Source organism: Oncorhynchus mykiss, chromosome 11 (genome assembly GCF_013265735.2).
Source record: "Oncorhynchus mykiss isolate Arlee chromosome 11, USDA_OmykA_1.1, whole genome shotgun sequence".
Classification (NCBI taxonomy): Eukaryota; Metazoa; Chordata; class Actinopteri; order Salmoniformes; family Salmonidae; genus Oncorhynchus; species Oncorhynchus mykiss.
This window is the reverse complement of record NC_048575.1, coordinates 20,453,313-20,473,364: the sequence shown is the minus strand read 5'-3', so window position 1 is coordinate 20,473,364 and position 20,052 is coordinate 20,453,313. Positions and strand designations below refer to the sequence as shown.

At 40.9% G+C, this 20,052-nt stretch overlaps 1 protein-coding gene across 1 annotated transcript in view; it reads left to right on the top strand.

The window, feature by feature from the left end:
* The window catches only part of fbxo15 (F-box protein 15), a 32,617-nt gene extending 14,032 nt beyond the window's left edge, over positions 1–18,585 (top strand). The window contains exons 6-13 of the mRNA XM_021620462.2: positions 8,470–8,670; positions 8,851–8,980; positions 9,264–9,346; positions 10,473–10,618; positions 11,049–11,173; positions 11,346–11,504; positions 11,631–11,762; positions 18,033–18,585. Coding sequence (XP_021476137.2) covers positions 8,470–8,670; positions 8,851–8,980; positions 9,264–9,346; positions 10,473–10,618; positions 11,049–11,173; positions 11,346–11,504; positions 11,631–11,741 — 955 coding nt within the window. The 3' untranslated portion in view covers positions 11,742–11,762; positions 18,033–18,585. The remainder of the gene's footprint in view (positions 1–8,469; positions 8,671–8,850; positions 8,981–9,263; positions 9,347–10,472; positions 10,619–11,048; positions 11,174–11,345; positions 11,505–11,630; positions 11,763–18,032) is intronic.
* The last annotated feature ends 1,467 nt before the right edge of the window (positions 18,586–20,052 follow it).

Below are 20,052 nucleotides of genomic sequence, written 5' to 3'. Positions count from 1 at the left end.
TTTTTAAATGAATGGCTTCAGATCAAAGTCTACGTTGAGACCGAAGGGAGGAAGGGTCTTAAAATGAAAGATCCAGACAGCCTCTCATTTAGCAAATAATTGTCGAGGTCACCCCCGCTCCTAGGGAGGGTGACATGTTCAATGCCGATATAGCGTAGGGACGAAATCGAGTGGTTCGCTTCCAAAAAGTGGGCCGCAACTGGGTAAGTCGAGTTTTGCACCTAATGGTGCTCCGAGAATCGTACTTTTAATTTAAGCTCGCGCACATCAATTTTATAAGATAAATAACTGCCTTAGTGGAGCACATGATAACACCTTTGATTGGGATCTGTTTCCCTGTTTTGGGGGTGTTTTGAAGGATCTACATTTGTAAGTTCCAGTACACTTGTAGTTTCCAGCCATTGGCTGCTAACAGCTGAGAACACCTAGCACAAAAAGAGTCTACTTCGGGAGTACAGACCATAGATTGTGGTACAAACCCCCAGACATCAGCTGATTGACCTCTAGTGGCGAAAGTTAAAAAAAATAAGTTTTTGTCACATACAGTGCCTTGCGAAAGTATTCGGCCCCCTTGAACTTTGCGACCTTTTGCCACATTTCAGGCTTCAAACATAAAGATATAAAACTGTATTTTTTTGTGAAGAATCAACAACAAGTGGGACACAATCATGAAGTGGAACGACATTTATTGGATATTTCAAACTTTTTTAACAAATCAAAAACTGAAAAATTGGGCGTGCAAAATTATTCAGCCCCTTTACTTTCAGTGCAGCAAACTCTCTCCAGAAGTTCAGTGAGGATCTCTGAATGATCCAATGTTGACCTAAATGACTAATGATGATAAATACAATCCACCTGTGTGTAATCAAGTCTCCGTATAAATGCACCTGCACTGTGATAGTCTCAGAGGTCCGTTAAAAGCGCAGAGAGCATCATGAAGAACAAGGAACACACCAGGCAGGTCCGAGATACTGTTGTGAAGAAGTTTAAAGCCGGTTTTGGATACAAAAAGATTTCCCAAGCTTTAAACATCCCAAGGAGCACTGTGCAAGCGATAATATTGAAATGGAAGGAGTATCAGACCACTGCAAATCTACCAAGACCTGGCCGTCCCTCTAAACTTTCAGCTCATACAAGGAGAAGACTGATCAGAGATGCAGCCAAGAGGCCCATGATCACTCTGGATGAACTGCAGAGATCTACAGCTGAGGTGGGAGACTCTGTCCATAGGACAACAATCAGTCGTATATTGCACAAATCTGGCCTTTATGGAAGAGTGGCAAGAAGAAAGCCATTTCTTAAAGATATCCATAAAAAGTGTAGTTTAACGTTTGCCACAAGCCACCTGGGAGCCACACCAAACATGTGAAAGAAGGTGCTCTGGTCAGATGAAACCAAAATTGAACTTTTTGGCAACAATGCAAAACGTTATGTTTGGCGTAAAAGCAACACAGCTGAACACACCATCCCCACTGTCAAACATGGTGGTGGCAGCATCATGGTTTGGGCCTGCTTTTCTTCAGCAGGGACAGGGAAGATGGTTAAAATTGATGGGAAGATGCAGGACCATTCTGGAAGAAAACCTGATGGAGTCTGCAAAAGACCTGAGACTGGGACGGAGATTTTCTCTTCCAACAAGACAATGATCCAAAACATAAAGCAAAATCTACAATGGAATGGTTCAAAAATAAACATATCCAGGTGTTAGAATGGCCAAGTCAAAGTCCAGACCTGAATCCAATCGAGAATCTGTGGAAAGAACTGAAAACTGCTGTTCACAAATGCTCTCCATCCAACCTCACTGAGCTCGAGCTGTTTTGCAAGGAGGAATGGGAAAAAATGTCAGTCTCTCGATGTGCAAAACTGATAGAGACATACCCCAAGCGACTTACAGCTGTAATCGCAGCAAAAGGTGGCGCTACAAAGTATTAACTTAAGGGGGCTGAATAATTTTGCACGCCCAATTTTTCAGTTTTTGATTTGTTAAAAAAGTTTGAAATATCCAATAAATGTCGTTCCACTTCATGATTGTGTCCCACTTGTTGTTGATTCTTCACAAAAAAATACAGTTTTATATCTTTATGTTTGAAGCCTGAAATGTGGCAAAAGGTCGCAAAGTTCAAGGGGGCCGAATACTTTCGCAAGGCACTGTACACATGTTTAGCAGATATTTTTGCGGGTGTAGCGAAAGAGGAAAATAATTATCCTGTCAAGGAAAAGTTTTTCCCGAAATAGAGGAATATTAAGACAAAATAAATGTGACACAAGCTAGGTTTCCATCCAATTGGTGACAGATTTTCATGCGAATATCCTAAAATCCACATAAAGAAAATCTGTGCATTTTCCCACCAGTGGTGTGTTTCAGGTTGTGGATAAAAAAATCAGCGTGCGATGTCCTAGTGTACTTTTTCATTTTCATGGACTGAATAAAATTCTAAAGTTCAATGTGTTTCCATCGCATTTTCATCTCTACCGATAGGTTTGTCGCAAATGTGCCTACTCTAGTCTTACGTGCGCTCTAGCCAACAGCTCGCAGATACAGTCTACATGTTGAGATTATTATTATTCTGGATAAGAAGGAGAATATTTGTATTTGTCAAACGGTAGTCAAGCATCGATCATCATGTCACCAGAATAAGACCCTCAATATTTATCACCTTGCACTTTCACCACCCTGTGGAGTTCATCACTTATTTAATCTGTAGCCTAATATACTGCATATCCTGAGTTGTAATGGGAAGACCACACACCATATCGTTGCGTGAATCTAAACCCACTGAAATATATTTTCCATAACCAAAAATTGTGTATTTTCAGCTGTTTGAAGCTGGTGTACAAAATCGAAAGTAAAACTAAACTTAAACATAGAAGCATAAAAATACGTAGAACAGATCTACCACTTCTTAGACTTCTTAGAATGCTAGAAATGTGTTATAGATGTATGTGAATTTGGTCAGGTCACCCCAAAAGTTATATATTGCAGCTTTAGCTATGCAAATGTTTAACGGTACCTTACTGTGATTGCTTTAAAATAAAATGCTTAGGCTTAGCAAGGAGTAATTTCTCAAGCAAAATTTTTGCTAGGGCTGTCTGGGAGTGTTTTGAGTGAGGAGGGGAAAATTGAAAACTAGCTGTTATTGGCAGAAGGGTTTGGAATTGTCTTATTGGTATTAACTAATTTACTGCATCACCAGGCATACCAAAACTCCATCCCTCCAAAACAGGCCGCAATTTCAGGCAGTCTTTTTAAACAGCTCTTACAAAAAAAGGGGCATTATCCTAATTTTCACAACTTCACAGGATTATTCAACCTCATAGTGTGGAAATATATATAAAACACAAAGAAAAATCACATTTTTGACTGCACTGAGCCTTTAAGAACTTATTACACATCAACCAGTTATTTGGCTACTATTTTCTATGCCTGCACCGATATGACAATATCCAATATTTTCCTTGCCGAAAAAGACATTTTAGCTGCCTTTTAAGCATTCTAGTTCAGTTAAATAGTTAAGACACACATGGACGCAGCGGTCAAAGGCACTGCATCTCATCTTCCCTGGTTCGAATCCAGACTGTATCACATCCGGCCGTGAATAGGGCGGTGCACAATTGGTCCAGAGTCGTCCGGGTTTGGCCTGTGTAGGCCGTCATTGTAAATAAGAATTTGTTCTTAACTGACTTGCCGAGTTAAATAAAGGTTACACACACCACACTGACCAAAAAGTTATTTTGTTGGTATTTACGTATGTCCACATTACCAGTAAAACATAATCAAAACCTATTTCTTTCACTTACTTGCTGTGCTGTTTCGATGTTAATTTGTTCAGTCGTTTCTCATACTATGGAACGCCGTTTGGGTCTGCTATTTAAATAAGCTTGTTGACCAATCAAGACCTGAACATGACTGCACGTCACATAATATTTTAACGCTTTCATAAATGTTTTACGTAGTTATTACACGTTGATTACACTTTCACTCGTATTTCATATGTCACAACGATTCATCAAAACGTATGCTATGATGCTGGTAAAGTTATCTCATGCACCTACAGTGCTGGTCATAAAAAGAAAAGCTAGCTAGCTCATGGATGCAAAGAACGTCAATCTGTTTCAGTAGCTATAGTTAGCTAGCTAATTATATAGCTAGGTGTCTTCATCTAAAATAACCCTAATTTATAAGACAGTTCTTATTTGATTAATGGTGGTCAGACCCATCTATGTGAAGCTAGCCACAATAAGGATTAGCCACAATAGTGGACTTTGTGTTTGGACTTCAAAATAAAAGTGTGTTATTGACAGTGACGCAAATGAATACAAATGGTCGAATTATGCCATAATTGAATAGATCATGCTAACGAGGTTGGAATGTTATATAAAATCAACAAAATAAATGTTTTTAATTTGACAAATCAGTTGAAATCACACTGGATGTATTATACTTTAGAATTGCATTGGGGGCATACTTATTTCACTGTACAGCCTTACCTATGGATTGTGGATCAATGACATGGGGTATCAGTCTACTCAGGGACACCCAGAGAACATTAGCATCGTAGCTATTACTGCGGGACTCTGAAACAACTGTGATTTGAGCCACATTTATTGTCAACCTATGTGTATTGAACACTATTCCAGAGGAAAAGCAATACTGCGTGGATGTTAACTCTGAGTCTGTTAACTCTGAGGAAGACGTTGGAAAAAAATATTGTGGGTATTGAGTAGACTGTTACCCCATTTCATTGCTTCACATTCCAACCTTGTTTAACATTATCTAGTCTAAATATAGCATGATTCCACCAAATGTAACCTTCTGCATCACTTTCACAGAGGTACTTTTATTTTGAAGGCAAACTGCAAATTCCACTATTGTGCCTAATCGTTATTGTGGCTAGCTTCACAACACATAACCCGGTCTTGTCGAGCATCACTAGCCAGATGAAGCTAGCTGGCTGCTTATAACGTTAGCTTTGGGCAACAGGATTAAGTAGCTGGCTAGCTATTTATTTTCATGAACTGAATTTAAATTTCAATAGGTGAACAACTAGCTAGCTAATGGCTATCTGGCTACCAAGCTAATACTTACAACGATTCCTAAATAATGGCTAAGAATAATGAAAATGACTGCAGTTTCTACTGGTCATTGTTTTCAAGCTGGTTGTATTGGTGCTAGCTAGGTACCAAGCTAAGGCTAGCTACCCCAGATGTTGTAGTCGAACAAATAGCTTGCCTTGCACGTGCAAATTCATGACACACAACATTCTATAGTAGAACTGTGTTATTTGACGTGTCAAATTAAAAGCTTATTTAACGCTTCAAATAGTGTTATTTGACGTGTATCTTTTTTGACACGCAAAGACCCAAACGGCGTTCCATTGTATGTCGTGAAGCTAATAGCAGTGACGCTATCACTGTGTAACTCCGGTAGGGCAACATGTGTACCGGGGCTCGACCAGTCGGCGAAAGCCAACATCTCCCACGACAGAGAACGGCTGATTGTCAAGGGCAATGAGTTGTCTAGCTGAAATGTTTTAACTCTTTCAAATAACTGCTCGACTTGATGACTGCTCGATCCACACAGCAGACATTGTGGGCTAGGTTAGGAATGCTGTGTTGCACGTGTAGCGCAAAATTTTACATGCCGTTATTACATAATGTACCTATGTTTATATAGGTACATCAGCTTTGACATCGGTTTTGCGCATCGGCTTTAAAATAGACATCGGGCCGATACTGATGTTGACATTTTTAGCTAATACCGGACGATTCCGATATGTTCACAGATTTTTATATCGTGCATCCCAAGTATTTACATAGCTATAACACCGTGGGATATCCAGGCTTCATTCAGCGCTGTCAAGGTAATCTCATATTCTCTCTGCCAAGTTAAAAACGGTGTATTTTGAAGCGCTTCCCTGTTATTCGGGGTTCAGGTTAAAGCATGGAGATTAGGGTTGTGGCGAATAGTCAGACAACAAGTAAAGGTATTTTGGGTGCCAGCGTGCGTCTTTCAATCAAGTGCGAGGTGCTACGTGGACTAAATAGGCAAACTAAGCAATTGAGTTGTTTGTAAAGAAAAGGGCGGGCTGTACATTGATCCTGCTGCTTTGATTGGGTAGAGCGAAGGTGTATTTCTCAGTTCACTCACTTCTCTTCATAACTTCAGGACACAGACATCCCTCCGCGTGCTGCTCCTAATCTGCAGTTGTTTGGTCTATAAACATGCAGGGGGATAGGTATTTTGACAACATATATTTAGGCATATCCAATCTGACTATCAACTGTCAATTTACAGATCCAATTACGAATACGACTATGGCCATGTCGGCACACCCCTAATGGAGATGATACGAGCCTCCAAAATATAAAACGCCTTGGTCGTTCCACCATCTCCATCTCAGATTGTTCTGAAATTGTTCCTGCAACATTATTTAGTTGAAATATAATTTGATCTGAGATATTACGATAAATGATTGCATCCAGATTGGCCATAATCAATTAAATAACATCAGATTTGGACCAAACATTTTTTCTAACAATGAGTAAGACATGAAGAATCCAAAGACATGGTCAAAAGCCACCCAAGGACCCACACCCCGCCCCACACCAATCCCACCCCAACAATGACTATATAGTATCAGTTCTCTATGTCTGACGTGTAGTATGGAGTTGCGGTTCTGAGTATTGTTTCTTCATCCTATGTAAAGTATTCTCAGTTTATTTATTCCTTATTCAGAGAGATTTGTCATTGAAGTTATCACATCCTTCATCCTGATATTACCAGATGTTGACCACTAGATGGTGCTGTTTCAATTTGGGTGCAATCAATGAGCTTAATTTCTCAGATCAAATTATATTTCAACAAAATGTTGTAGGAATGCTAATCTTATCTGTTTCTAACTACAGAAACGTTTTCATAACAATCTGAGATCAATCCGCTTCCATTTGTTTTTCTCCTCTCTGTTAATGACCTCTCTTATTAAAGCACAGGGAGGGAGTTTCTGTCTGATATGAGATCCATGCTATGGGGAATACTGATAAGAACACACACGGGTGAAAGCTCACTTAGCATTTCCTCTGCTGTTTTAAGCTCTGTTTTTTTAGTTGGTTTTTTTAACCTCTGATTGGAAGCAACGCTGGCACTCAACTTCTGAGTTCCATGGCAGTGGCTGCGGCATATGGAGAAATAATTGTTTTTCTGTTTAAATAAATGACTTGAACCCCCACCCCTCCCTACATCCTCACCTGCCCAGACTACTACCTCTGGAGACCTGTGGGTTCTTGCAATGCAGGAGGTTGCGATTTACCCAGGTAATGATAATTTCATATGACAACAGTCAGATGAACAAAACAACACAGAGTCAATGGAATTCTCCCAGGGCTTCCTGGCTGTTCGGGTTCTTCGTTTTATTCAGTTATTTAATTTATGTTGGATGATTGGGCCGCTGCCAGCAGACACAGTATACATCATCGTGTGGGGGTATCCCTGGGCTGTGTTTGTAGAAAGAACTGGGTCAGAAATGTATCCTAATACATGCGATTTAATTTCAGCTATCTGCAAGTCATTTCGGTTTTAGTGGGTCATTGTCAATGCTGTGATTTCAATAGCCAAAAACACACTGGTTGGTTTCTTCCTTCAAATGCTTTATTGAACAATGAGGGTAGAATGGGAATTTATTTGGCTTACATTGTATGGGCTCAGTCATAAACAGTTTACAGAAAGATAGATATGTTTTCCATTAAGTAATACTGACATAGTCAGAACAATGTATACAGAAACAGTCATCATAATTTGACACATTTTAGAAATCATATCATTGTTGTAGTACTCGAGTCCAAGATTCGGACTTGACTCGGATCCATGTCACGATTTTCATGACTCGTGATTCGACTCGGACTCGACCAGTGATGGCTTGGACCCAGACTCAACCAGTAGTGACTTTGTTGTCAGAAAGTCTCTCTCCCTTGCATTATTCAACATTATAGCTACAACAGCAAATGTCAGATGGCTACTGTATTAGCTGTTCAAAACAGTAATTTATCCAACTTTCTACCTTACAAAATGTATCTTTGACTACTAACAAAGGACTGATGATTCGAGCATAAAGGACTCGGACTTGGACTGGAATGCTAGGGACTCGGACTCGAGATATAGTGACTTGACACTGAATCATGCTTTGTATATTCTATTATGTACATACTGTACTTCTCATAACTTTTTATTTATTTTTTCCTTCTACTTTTTATTACTTGTTATGTTTGGACTTCTCTATTTGGTATTTGATTCATGATTGATATTGTACTGCATCGTTGAGGAGGAGGGTTAGCAAGTAAGCATTTCACTGCACCATGTGCACGTGACCAATAAACTTTGTTTTGGCTACATACCGTATTGAAAACTACTAAAATGTATGAAAACCATGTCAGTATCACTTCATTAAATTGTTCTCCTCTTGTCCTCTGCTTCAGAGAGCAGCGTGTGGCCTGGGAGATCACAGTGCGTGACAGGTCGGTCTGTGAGGGGACTTTTGAACAGAGCCACACCTACTACAGTGACTCGTCAGTGACATTGTGCTGGACCAACGGTTCATGGCCCGCCTTCCACCAACTCTCTACCATACAGCTTCACGGTGTCAAGAGAGTTCCCCTCAAATGTCCCAGCGCCATCAAGTGAGTTTGCTTTCTTTCCCTCCTCACCATTTTTTTCTTGTTCCCTCCATCTCCTACCACCCGTGCTTCTAGCCATCCAATATCAAATCATATTTGGGAGGTTTTGGTCCTTTGAGTGAAAAGAGCTCTCGTCTTTCAACTGCCCTCTCCCCTTCCCCCTCTGTCACCTCCACCCTTCAGGCCAGGCTGGAGGTCTCTGATGGCTCAGTTGGATATTGACACCATCTCTAAGAGCAGCCAGGTGATTGGTGGAGACAGACTGGTCAAGTTGGTGCTGCTGTCGCCAGGCATCGTCATCGGCATCTGGAGGGTAGGCCAACATTCACAGTATGTGCTGATGATGAGTTGATCTGTTGCTGATAATGATGGAAGAGGAGAACGATAACGAGGGTGATAATGATGGTATTGGTCTATTCCCCAATGATGATGAGGATAATTCGGAGGGGAAGGAAGATATTGAGTAATGATGGTGTTTCTCTATTCCCTGATGATAATAATTATGATGATCAGGAAGAGGATGATGATTAGGAGGGGAATAATATGATCTTAATGATTGAATAATGATGACGTCTATTCCCCGTTTCTCACCACAGGGCCAGTCGTCCATAGCCTTTGTGATGGCCACCTTCCACTACCACAGGCTGTTGGAAAGGAGTCTCCTGGGCTCGTCTGTTTGGTATGCAGCCCCTGTCTTCCCCCGCCCCCACCCGGGTCCAGGCCATCCGCAACTCTCTGTATTCACCTTTTTCCATAGCTTTATTACCCACAGATGGCCCGCTGGCTGCTTCAAAGTGTCTTTGAAGACCGATGTCCCCTAACATGACTAAGGGTCAGATTCTTTGTTCCACTATTTAACCTGGAGTTATACATTATTCATATATTATTTTTGCTGCTTATTTGTTAAAAGTACATTAGTCTGTTAGTTTCTAAATAATGCTTGTGTTGTTGCAGTTCCCATTGCCAAGTGTACTCTATCTAGGCACTCTACTCTCAAACTCTTGAGAGTCAAGAAAATAGTTCATTTCAATATTTAACATCTATAAACCAATTTGAGTTCAGCTATTGACAATGATAAACTAACGGCACACAATCAGTCACTTCTTCTGGCCCTCAAATGTACACTTAGGGCCAATGTCAATAACATGCATGATAGTCTCTCCTGGCACAGAGTGGAGGAGAGATTGACTGCATCACTGCTTTGTAAGTAGTATTGACGTGAGGAATGTACCGAAATGTCTGTTCAGTCAGCTAACACACAGCTCAAAAACCCATACATACTCCACAAGACACGCAGTCAGGGGTCTCTTCACAGTCCCCAAGTCAGAACAGAGGCAGGGAAACGCATGGTACTGTATAGAGCAAAGTAACTTGAGGCAAGAAATCAAATAAATTGGAAATAAAACATATAAAACAACAACACAAGGAACAATTCGGACTGTGAAGAGACACACGCACTCCCATGATTTGTTTAAATGTTATTTTGTTTAATATTTCTGTTGCTGTTCTTTTTTATTAGTGGTCTATATTTTGTCATGTTTTGTGTGGACCCCAGGAAGAACAGCTGCTGCTTCAACAGCTAATGGGGATCCGAATAAAATAAGAAATGTCTAAGATGATTTGTGCCTACTGCACACTGCCTCTACGTTGGTTCTGTGGGTTGATGTGACAGAGCTGTAGACTTGCAGATGGTGTGCTAACTCCCTCTCCTGGTGACAGGTGGGAATGGTCTTATAGGCCTCTGTTTTACATTAATTCTCTCTCGGTCTGTGTCTCTCTCATCTCTCTATCACTTTTTCTCCCAGCCCCTACAACATTCCAGAGAACAGGCCTCTTTTTGACGACGTGGACCCAAACTACGGTCTCCATGGTTACACGCTACACATTACCCTCCACAACACTGTGACGGAGATCATGTCTGGCCACTTCCCTCAGCTCTTCTGCCGGAAAGGTTAATAAACCACTGTCCACAGGGCTCAGGGTTATCATAGTCTCGCGTGGCCGTCCTTCCAAAGCTCGTCTCATTGACTCGTCTATTGAAAGTCTGGCGAGCTTAAGTGTTGTATTTTACATTTGAATGGAAGCGCTGGCGTTCATTTTCCATCTAGACACCGTACTCTACCCCTTTGTAGCTTCTTACTGAGGAGAACTTCCCCAGGCATTCAAACAGAAGGTGAGAAGCCTGGGCTCCTGAGGAGAATGATAGAGTTGGGTTGTTTTTAGCTTAGTGACACTGTTTAATATCAAGTCTACTGAAACTTCCTACAGTACTGTGTGCCCTCGATCAAGTTACTTAGTCAAGTCTTCATTCCTCTGCCTTGTAGTTGCTCTACACAGCTACTTGACCATAGGCTGTTGATGTGGTCCTTGTGGTTATCCAGGTCAGATCAATGAAGGTTTCATCCAGCTGAATGCCATCATCAGGAGTAACCAGTCTCAGCAGACCCCTCTCTCTGCCAGGGTCAGCCTGCCCTGGAGGTCTGATGCTCTGGAGGGGACTGTGAAGGTACAGGAAAGGAACACAGACTCACTTGTTTAGTTTACAGCAACCACCTGTCATAAGGCCTACCTAACGTTGACATAGCAATGAAATAACAGATGGCATAAACCATCAACACTTATTTTTAGCTAAAGCAGCATTTGTCTGTGTTTTTCTCTCTTCTCTCCTCTCTGTGTAGAACTGCTGCATGATGAGCCTGACTCTGCTGGATGAGTCCCAGATACCCTTCTGGTGTGTCAGCACGCCTGTCTCCATGGTGCTGGCCAATGAGGAGCCTTTCTCCTATGACTACCAGGGCCAGCACTTCCTGATCAAGTACAAGGATGCAGAGGGAAAGGTGTGTTTTTAGCTTTATTCAATTATCAGTTATTGGCAGATGCTGCCGTGACTTTTGTTTCTCTACCAAAGTGAATAATAATTATACTAATTTATGTATTATATTATTTCATATGATTGTGTGTAGGTACAGATGCACGTGGTGCTGCTGGAGGAACAGAGACAGTTCTTCCTTATTAATCTGGTTGTCTACATCAGCACAGTCAAAGTCAACCAGCACTTTGGGAGAGCCTATTAAGGCGACTGTTTAGGGGGTACTGTAAGTTTGTACTATATGATCTCTGCCTAGTTTTTTAAAGGTACATTTCCCTATGCCTAGAGCTGTTGTGGTGACCATATTACCGCCACACCGGCGGACACGAGTCATGAAGCCAGTCAAAAAAAAATACAGTTTAGTCACAGTAATTAGGCTTCTCCAAGCTCTGATGCTGCTGCTGGTCATTAGTAGCCTACCAAACTTGCTAACTGCCTGGTACTCAGCACTCATTGTCTCTCTAATCACTCTGACATCAATGCAAATGTATTCGAAAATCTAATCAAACACTTCATGAGAGCCCATCAGCTCATGTTACGCAACATTTCTATAGGCTATGCAATTGTGTGAGAAAACAGCTAATTAAAAGAGGAGGATCCCATCAGCTTTCTAGAAGCTAGGCCTACTAAATTTATTTCTCAACTTTCTTAATATTAAGAACATTGCTTAAATTGAAAATAAACCACGGGGAAAAGTGTCCTCCTTTCGCTATTTAAGTGCATAGATAACATGTATTTTTTCCCACTGCCCGTTTCCATACAGGTGCATGATAATGGTCCATTCTAAATCAAAATAAATGTCACACACACATTATTTAGTAAATGTAAAGACAAGATTAAATCAAGAATAGTGAGTGACAATATTAGCCTATCACTTGTGAATTCTAAATTATTACTTGTGAATGATGCCCCCTATGTTTCGAATCATAGTTGCACACCTCGTGTATGTCACGAATCTCACCGAAGATGGTGCCTCTTCCTGTTCGGGTGGTGCTCGGCGGTCGTCGTCGCCGGCCTACTCGCTGCCACCGATCCCCTTTTTCTGTTTCATTTAGTTTTGTCTGATTAGTTGCACCTGTTTCTTGTTTTGGTTTTGGGCTTTTTAAACCCGGTAGGCTTTTGTGCTGGCATGTTTTCTGTTATTTAATGTGTGTGATTTCTGTGGAAGTATTTTGTTCTCGAACCGTTTTGTCCTGTTGTTTTGGACTGGGTCTTATTGCGCCCGTGTGTGTGGCGTTGACCGACACTGTTGTTTTGGACTGGGTCTTATTGCGCCCGTGTGTGTGGCGTTGACCGACACTGTTGTTTTGGACTGGGTCTTATTGTACCCGTGTGTGTGGCGTTGACCGACACTGTGGTTTTGGACTGGGTCTTATTGTACCCGTGTGTGTGGCGTTGACCGACACTGTTGTTTTGGACTGGGTCTTATTGTGCCCGTGTGTGTGGCGTTGACCGACACTGTTGTTTTGGACTGGGTCTTATTGCGCCCGTGTGTGTGGCGTTGACCGACACTGTTGTTTTGGACTGGGTCTTATTGTACCCGTGTGTGTGGCGTTGACCGACACTGTTGTTTTGGACTGGGTCTTATTGTACCCGTGTGTGTGGCGTTGACCGACACTGTTGTTTTGGAATGGGTCTTATTGCGCCCGTGTGTGTGGCGTTGACCGACACTGTTGTTTTGGACTGGGTCTTATTGCGCCCGTGTGTGTGGCGTTGACCGACACTGTTGTTTTGGACTGGGTCTTATTGTACCCGTGTGTGTGGCGTTGACCGACACTGTTGTTTTGGACTGGGTCTTATTGTACCCGTGTGTGTGGCGTTGACCGACACTGTTGTTTTGGACTGGGTCTTATTGCGCCCGTGTGTGTGGCGTTGACCGACACTGTTGTTTTGGACTGGGTCTTATTGTACCCGTGTGTGTGGCGTTGACCGACACTGTTGTTTTGGACTGGGTCTTATTGCGCCCGTGTGTGTGGCGTTGACCGACACTGTTGTTTTGGACTGGGTCTTATTGTACCCGTGTGTGTGGCGTTGACCGACACTGTTGTTTTGGACTGGGTCTTATTGTGCCCGTGTGTGTGGCGTTGACCGACACTGTTGTTTTGGACTGGGTCTTATTGTACCCGTGTGTGTGGCGTTGACCGACACTGTGGTTTTGGACTGGGTCTTATTGTACCCGTGTGTGTGGCGTTGACCGACACTGTTGTTTTGGACTGGATCTTATTGTACCCGTGTGTGTGGCGTTGACCGACACTGTTGTTTTGGACTGGGTCTTATTGCGCTCGTGTGTGTGGCGTTGACCGACACTGTTGTTTTGGACTGAGTCTTATTGTACCCGTGTGTGTGGCGTTGACCGACACTGTTGTTTTGGACTGAGTCTTATTGTACCCGTGTGTGTGGCGTTGACCGACACTGTTGTTTTGGACTGGGTCTTATTGCGCTCGTGTGTGTGGCGTTGACCGACACTGTTGTTTTGGACTGAGTCTTATTGTACCCGTGTGTGTGGCGTTGACCGACACTGTGGTTTTGGACTGGGTCTTATTGCGCCCGTGTGTGTGACGTTGACCGACACTGTTGTTTTGGACTGGGTGTTATTGCGCCCGTGTGTGTGGCGTTGAGCTCATGCCTTTCAAGCAACTTTTTTCGAATCATCATTAGTCTCATCATGAAGAATTACAATGTATTATAAATTAAAACATATAGCCCAACGTTTGTAGAACAACTAAAGTTACATTAATAACTCTAAATTAAGCAGATAGGAGGACCTGTTTCTTTGTTAAGCGCTCAACACAGAATAGACGCATGTGACACTCCCTCAAATCGTTTGGAGAAAATGTCCTTTCTATTTTATTCAGCTTTGTTTAATTGTATTCTTCATAATATAAAATAATGCCACAGAATTATAAGCAAATCTTGTCTGATAAATGAACTAGTGTAGCCCACAGCCATTTGGCATAGTCATTTTAAAATGGCTTGTATGCTATGTGTGGAAGCCAGGAGATGCTAAATGTGTTTATGTTAATTAACAGGTCAATTACCTGAGACAGACCTGTTGTTTGCTTGACAATCCCCTGCCGACAATTTCGTGACAGCCACAGCCCTACCTATGCCCCAAAAGATCTTTAAAAATACTTCATCTGTTATGTGTTTGTGTGTTTCTTGTCCTTTGTGGGAGGCACAATGTGTTTGTCATGGTGACAGCAGATAATATCATAGCCCTGTTGGAATACTTGCTGAATATTTCATGCTAAATTATATTATATTTCAATACAAGTGCCAGACTAAGTTACCATGCTTCAGACATGGAGGGCTCTATTTGAACAAACCCAATGTAATGGTACATCTAACATGCTGACTAGACCGGCCACATTACATGTCCAAGCTGTTATTTAATTATTTCATCCAAACTGCTTACAAAGATCCAGCAAAAAAAAGGACCATATGCATTTCAGGTAAAATAACAACCCACTGTTTATCTCCCAGGACAAATTAGCTATCTACAGTAAACTAGCTAAATGTCCATGAATGTTTTGTGTGTGCCGACCTGTCTCAAAGTCAATAAGAGTTGCTCCTCAGTTGGTTTTGGTATTTTAATCTGCATGAATGCGTCTGGTGGCAAAAATGGCAAGATGGCAGATGCACGCGTGGGGCCGGTTTGGTCAAGTTTTAAACTCTGGCGGTCGCTATAGGTTCAGGGGTGTGTCAAATACTTTTGTTATTTTCACAACCAGAATTAGGGGCGCAGCAATTTGAATAAACAAGGTAAGTGTGTAAGCAAGTTGAAGGTGTGTCGAGGCTTGACGCCTCACGGGCCAATCGGGACGTGCTCCATGGCTAAATATGTGGTTGCTTCAAGTTGTGTATTTACGGTCCTTTATGTAATTGCCTTGTCATCAACTCTAATTTGAATGTTAGTCCGTTGTAGCTTAGTTTGTTAAATAGCCTACAGAAACTAAATGTACACCTATCCCATATTTGCAAAACATGTTTTTGAACAGTAATTGCATGGCTTCCATATGGAAATATATTGATAACATAGCATTCACACTGATATTGGCCCACTGTAAAGTGCATTATGTCTGAGCCATGGATATGCCTAACGTTGTCAATAAGCAAGATTGAATTCACTATTGATAACACTAAACGAAAATTATAACGAAAGTTATCAACACCGACCATACCGACCACTTATTGCAGGCATTTTACTGATATCGTTCATTACGATAAGTAGTTTATACTAGAGAAATGTGAAGTTTGGAATTAAATACATTTGCTAATATGGGTGATTGTTAATGGGACAATTGATGGCTACTACAATAAAACTAGTAGTAGTAGTTGAAATGATCATTTAATAAAACTGGTGCACATTAATGTTATAAATGTGTCATTATATTAATCGTTGGCGCATCAATCCATGCAATTTATGAAGACCTAAAAAGACAGCAAATAATTCAAATCAAATTAAAATAAAATAAAACAACTTGTTTGAAATAGCCTATGTCTAAATAAAGTTACAGACACCATAATTGCTTCCCGTGGGCATATCATTTTAGGCCTAAAACTACGTAGACTACGTAGACTTTTCACGTGAGCTGGAAACGGTCCAATATAAAGATCAAGGGGAACGCCTACTCGCTGTTACTGCTCCAAAATATACAGTGCCTTCAGAAAGTATTCACAGCCCTTGACCTTTTCCACATTTTGTTGTGTTATAACCTGAATTTAAAATAGATTAAATTTAGATTTTTTGGGGTCACTGGCCTACACACAATACCCCATAATGTCAGAGTGGAATTGTGTTTTTTAAATTTTTTTTAATACTAATGAATTACAAATGAAAAAGTGATGGCTTGAGTCAATTAGTATTCAACCCCTTTGTTATGGCAAGCCTAAATAAGTTCAGGAGTAAAAATGTGCTTTACAAGACATAATAAGTTGCATGGACTCACTATGTGCGCAATAATAGTGTACCCCACACATGCAATTATCTGAGGTCCCTCAGTCAAGCACTGAATTTCAAATCCAGATTCAACCACGAAGAGGGAGCTTTTCCTATGCCCCGCAAAGAAGGGCACCTATTGGTAGATGGGTAAAAACATTTAAACTGACATTGAATGTTCTGTTGAGCATGTTGAAGTTATTGATTACACTTTGGATGGTGTATCAATACACCCAGTCACTACAATGATAGAGGCATCCTTCCCAAGTCATTTGCAAGAGAGGAAGGAAATCCCTCAGGGATTTCACCATGAGGTCAATGGTGACTTTAAAAGAGTTACAGTTTAATGGCTGTGATAGGAGAAAACAGAGGATGGATCAACAACATGGTAGTTGCTCCACAATACTAACGTAATTGACAGAGTGAAAAGAAGAAAGCTGGTACAGAATAAAAATATTCCAAAACATGCATCCTGTTTGCAACAAGGCACTAAAGTAATACTGCAAAAAAAATGTGACCAAGCAATTCTCTTTTTGTCCTGAATAAAAGTGTTATGTTTGGGGCAAATCCAATACAACACATTACTGAGTACCCCTCTCCATATTTTCAAGCATAGTGATGGCTGCATCATGTTATGGGTATGCTTGCAGTAGTTATGGACTGGGGAGTTTTTCAGGACAAAAAATAAATGGAATTGATCTAAGCACAGGCAAAATCCTAGAGAAAAACCTTGTTCAGGCAGCTTTCTACCAGATACTGTGCGATGAATTCACCTTTCAGCAGGATGCTAACCTAAAATACAAGGCCAAATTTACACTGGAGTTGCTTACCAAGAGGACATTGAATGTTCCTGAGTTGCCGAGTTACAGTTTTGACTTAAATCTACTTGAAAATCTATGGCAAGACCTGAAAATGTTTGTCTAGCAATGATCAACAACCAATTTGACAGAGCTTGAACAATGTTGAAAATAATAATGGGAAAATGTTGCACAATCCAGGTGTGGAAAGCTCTTAGAGACTTAACCAGAAAGACTCAGCTGTAATCACTGCCAAATGTGCTTCTACATCGTATTGACTCAAGGGTGATACTTATGTAAATTGATATTTTCTGTGTTTCTTTTTCAATACATTTGAAAAAATGTCTAAAACATGTTTTCACTTTGTCATCATGGTGTTTTGTGTGTAGGTGGGTCCCCCAAAAAATTGATTGATTTAATTCAGGTGGTAACACAACAAAATGTTCAATACATCAATGGCTATGAATACTTTCTTAAGGCACTGCAAATGCCATTATCGTGTATGTGATGTAAGTAGTTTAGAGGCCTCTCTTTTAAAAAATGCTACAGTAAAAATATTTCTAGTCCATAATATAGACAGATGAGTAGTTGTTCTCTATTAATCCATTGAGTTTGCTGACATGGATTATGTATGTGTGCCATTCAGAAGGTTGGGCAAGACAAAAGATTTAAATGCCTTTGAATGGGGTATGGTGGTAGGGGCCGAGCGCACCGGTTTGAGAGAGTCAAGAGCTGCTGTTTATTTTTTCACACTCAACAGTTTCCCGTCTGTATCAAGAATGGTCTGCAACCCAAAGGACATCCAGCCAACTTGACATAATTGCAGGAAGCATTGGAGTCAACATGGCCCAGCATCCCTGTGGAACACTTGACACCTTGTATAGTTCATGCCCCGATGAATTGAGGCTGTTCTGAGGGTATAAGGGGGGTGCAACTCAATATTAGGAAGATGTTCTTAATATTTTGTACACTCAGTGTATATACAGTGCATTCGGGGAAGTGCACCAGTCCCTACTGCAGCAAAGCACCCTGGGGATGTGATGAAAGAAATAAAAGCTGAAATAAATCATTCTCCCTTCTATTATTCTGACATTTCACATTCTTAAAATAAAGTGGTGATCCTAATTGACCAAAGACAGGGAATTTTTACCAGGATTAAATGTCAGGAATTGTGAAAAACTGAGTTTAAATGTATTTGGCTAAGGTGTCTGTAAACGTGTGACTTCAACTGTACTTCCGTCTGAAGGCATATACTTCCGCGTATGCTGTGCATTGCTACCGAACCAAAAAATAAAACAAATTGAATAAGTCAATACAATTTGTCTCACTTTTTGAATGAACTTACTGGGTATAAACATATCACATCACACAATTCACTGGCGACACTAAATCTGTTTAGAAGAGGTTGAGAGATCGGAGCGTCTCTCCTTGTTAAGCATTTCCCATAATACCATAATGTTCATGCAAATTCTACAGTGCAGATGGCTTGACCGAGGTTTCCATTTAGGTTGACCGCAGTGCCAATTTGACTTTGTCCATCAGTCGAAGTAGACTATCATGTCTGTCAGCAAAAGCTATGGGAATTAAACACTCTTTAAAAACAATGTTGAAAAGAGGATAATGTTAGCTAACCCCGCTAGGTTGGCCTACGTTGTTTGGAGAAAAAGGTGCATTGGGTCTAATTACCACTATGTTTAGTCAACTGTGCAAAGTTTCTACCAGTAGCTTGCAAAGTAAACATCAACTAACAGTACATCGGCAAATGCGCTTGACAGGCAGAGCCTGGGAAATGAACCTAAACCACTCGTCAGGTAGGGTTCACTTTTATTTTATATCACTCAAACATCCAATTAAAGTGAATCAAGTCAAATCAATTTGTCTCACTTTTTGAATGAAGTTACTGGGTATGAACATATCACATCATCATATCACAATTCACTAGCGTGTGGCGACACAAAATCTCTTGAGAGGTTCAGATATTGGAGTGTCTCTCCCTGTCAAGCATATTCTGCGTGCATGCAAATTCTATAGGGCAGATGGCTTGACAGAGTTTTTTCATTTCCAGGATAGTTTGACCGCAGTAAATTGGCTAGCTCTCTAATAACAGATCACATCAATATGGCTAGTTAAGGTAACTGTCAGGGGATAAACTACAGGGCTATATCCAAATATTTTCTGATTTTCATGTCTTCTGTAATGGTGATGACAGATGTCCGACTGACAACTTAACCATGACGAGGACTTGACGATGTCAAGCTCTTTCCAAAAGCCTAATCTCTGATGAAGCAAGCTAAATGACATGTTTGCTTTACTATCTAGCTAGCTACATGCCAAATGGATAGGCTTCCCTCACCTATCAAAAATTACATGATCAATTGATGTTTACTGATCATGAAAGCATGCAGTTACTTGCTGTATAAGTTGATAGACCGTTGATAGAGCTAAACATGAGCTAAACATGGAATAATTGGAAATGTGTAGTTCTGACTGCTCTTCAAGAGGTGATGATATTAAACCAAATAGTTAACATTTATTAAACACTCCCTTGAAAATAGTAGTTGTCTGTCAGGATTTGGCCAGGATTGTTCCGGTTTTGGCCACTAGATGCCCCCATTGTGCATTTTGACCCTTTTGTTTTCCCTTGATTCCAGTTATTATTTGCACCTGTGCCTCGTTTCCCTTGAATGTATTTAAACCCTTAGTTTTCCTCAATTCTTTGCTCTGTGTTTGAATGATAGCACCCAGACCCAGCGATGCTGTGAACATTTGGTGCGCCAGTT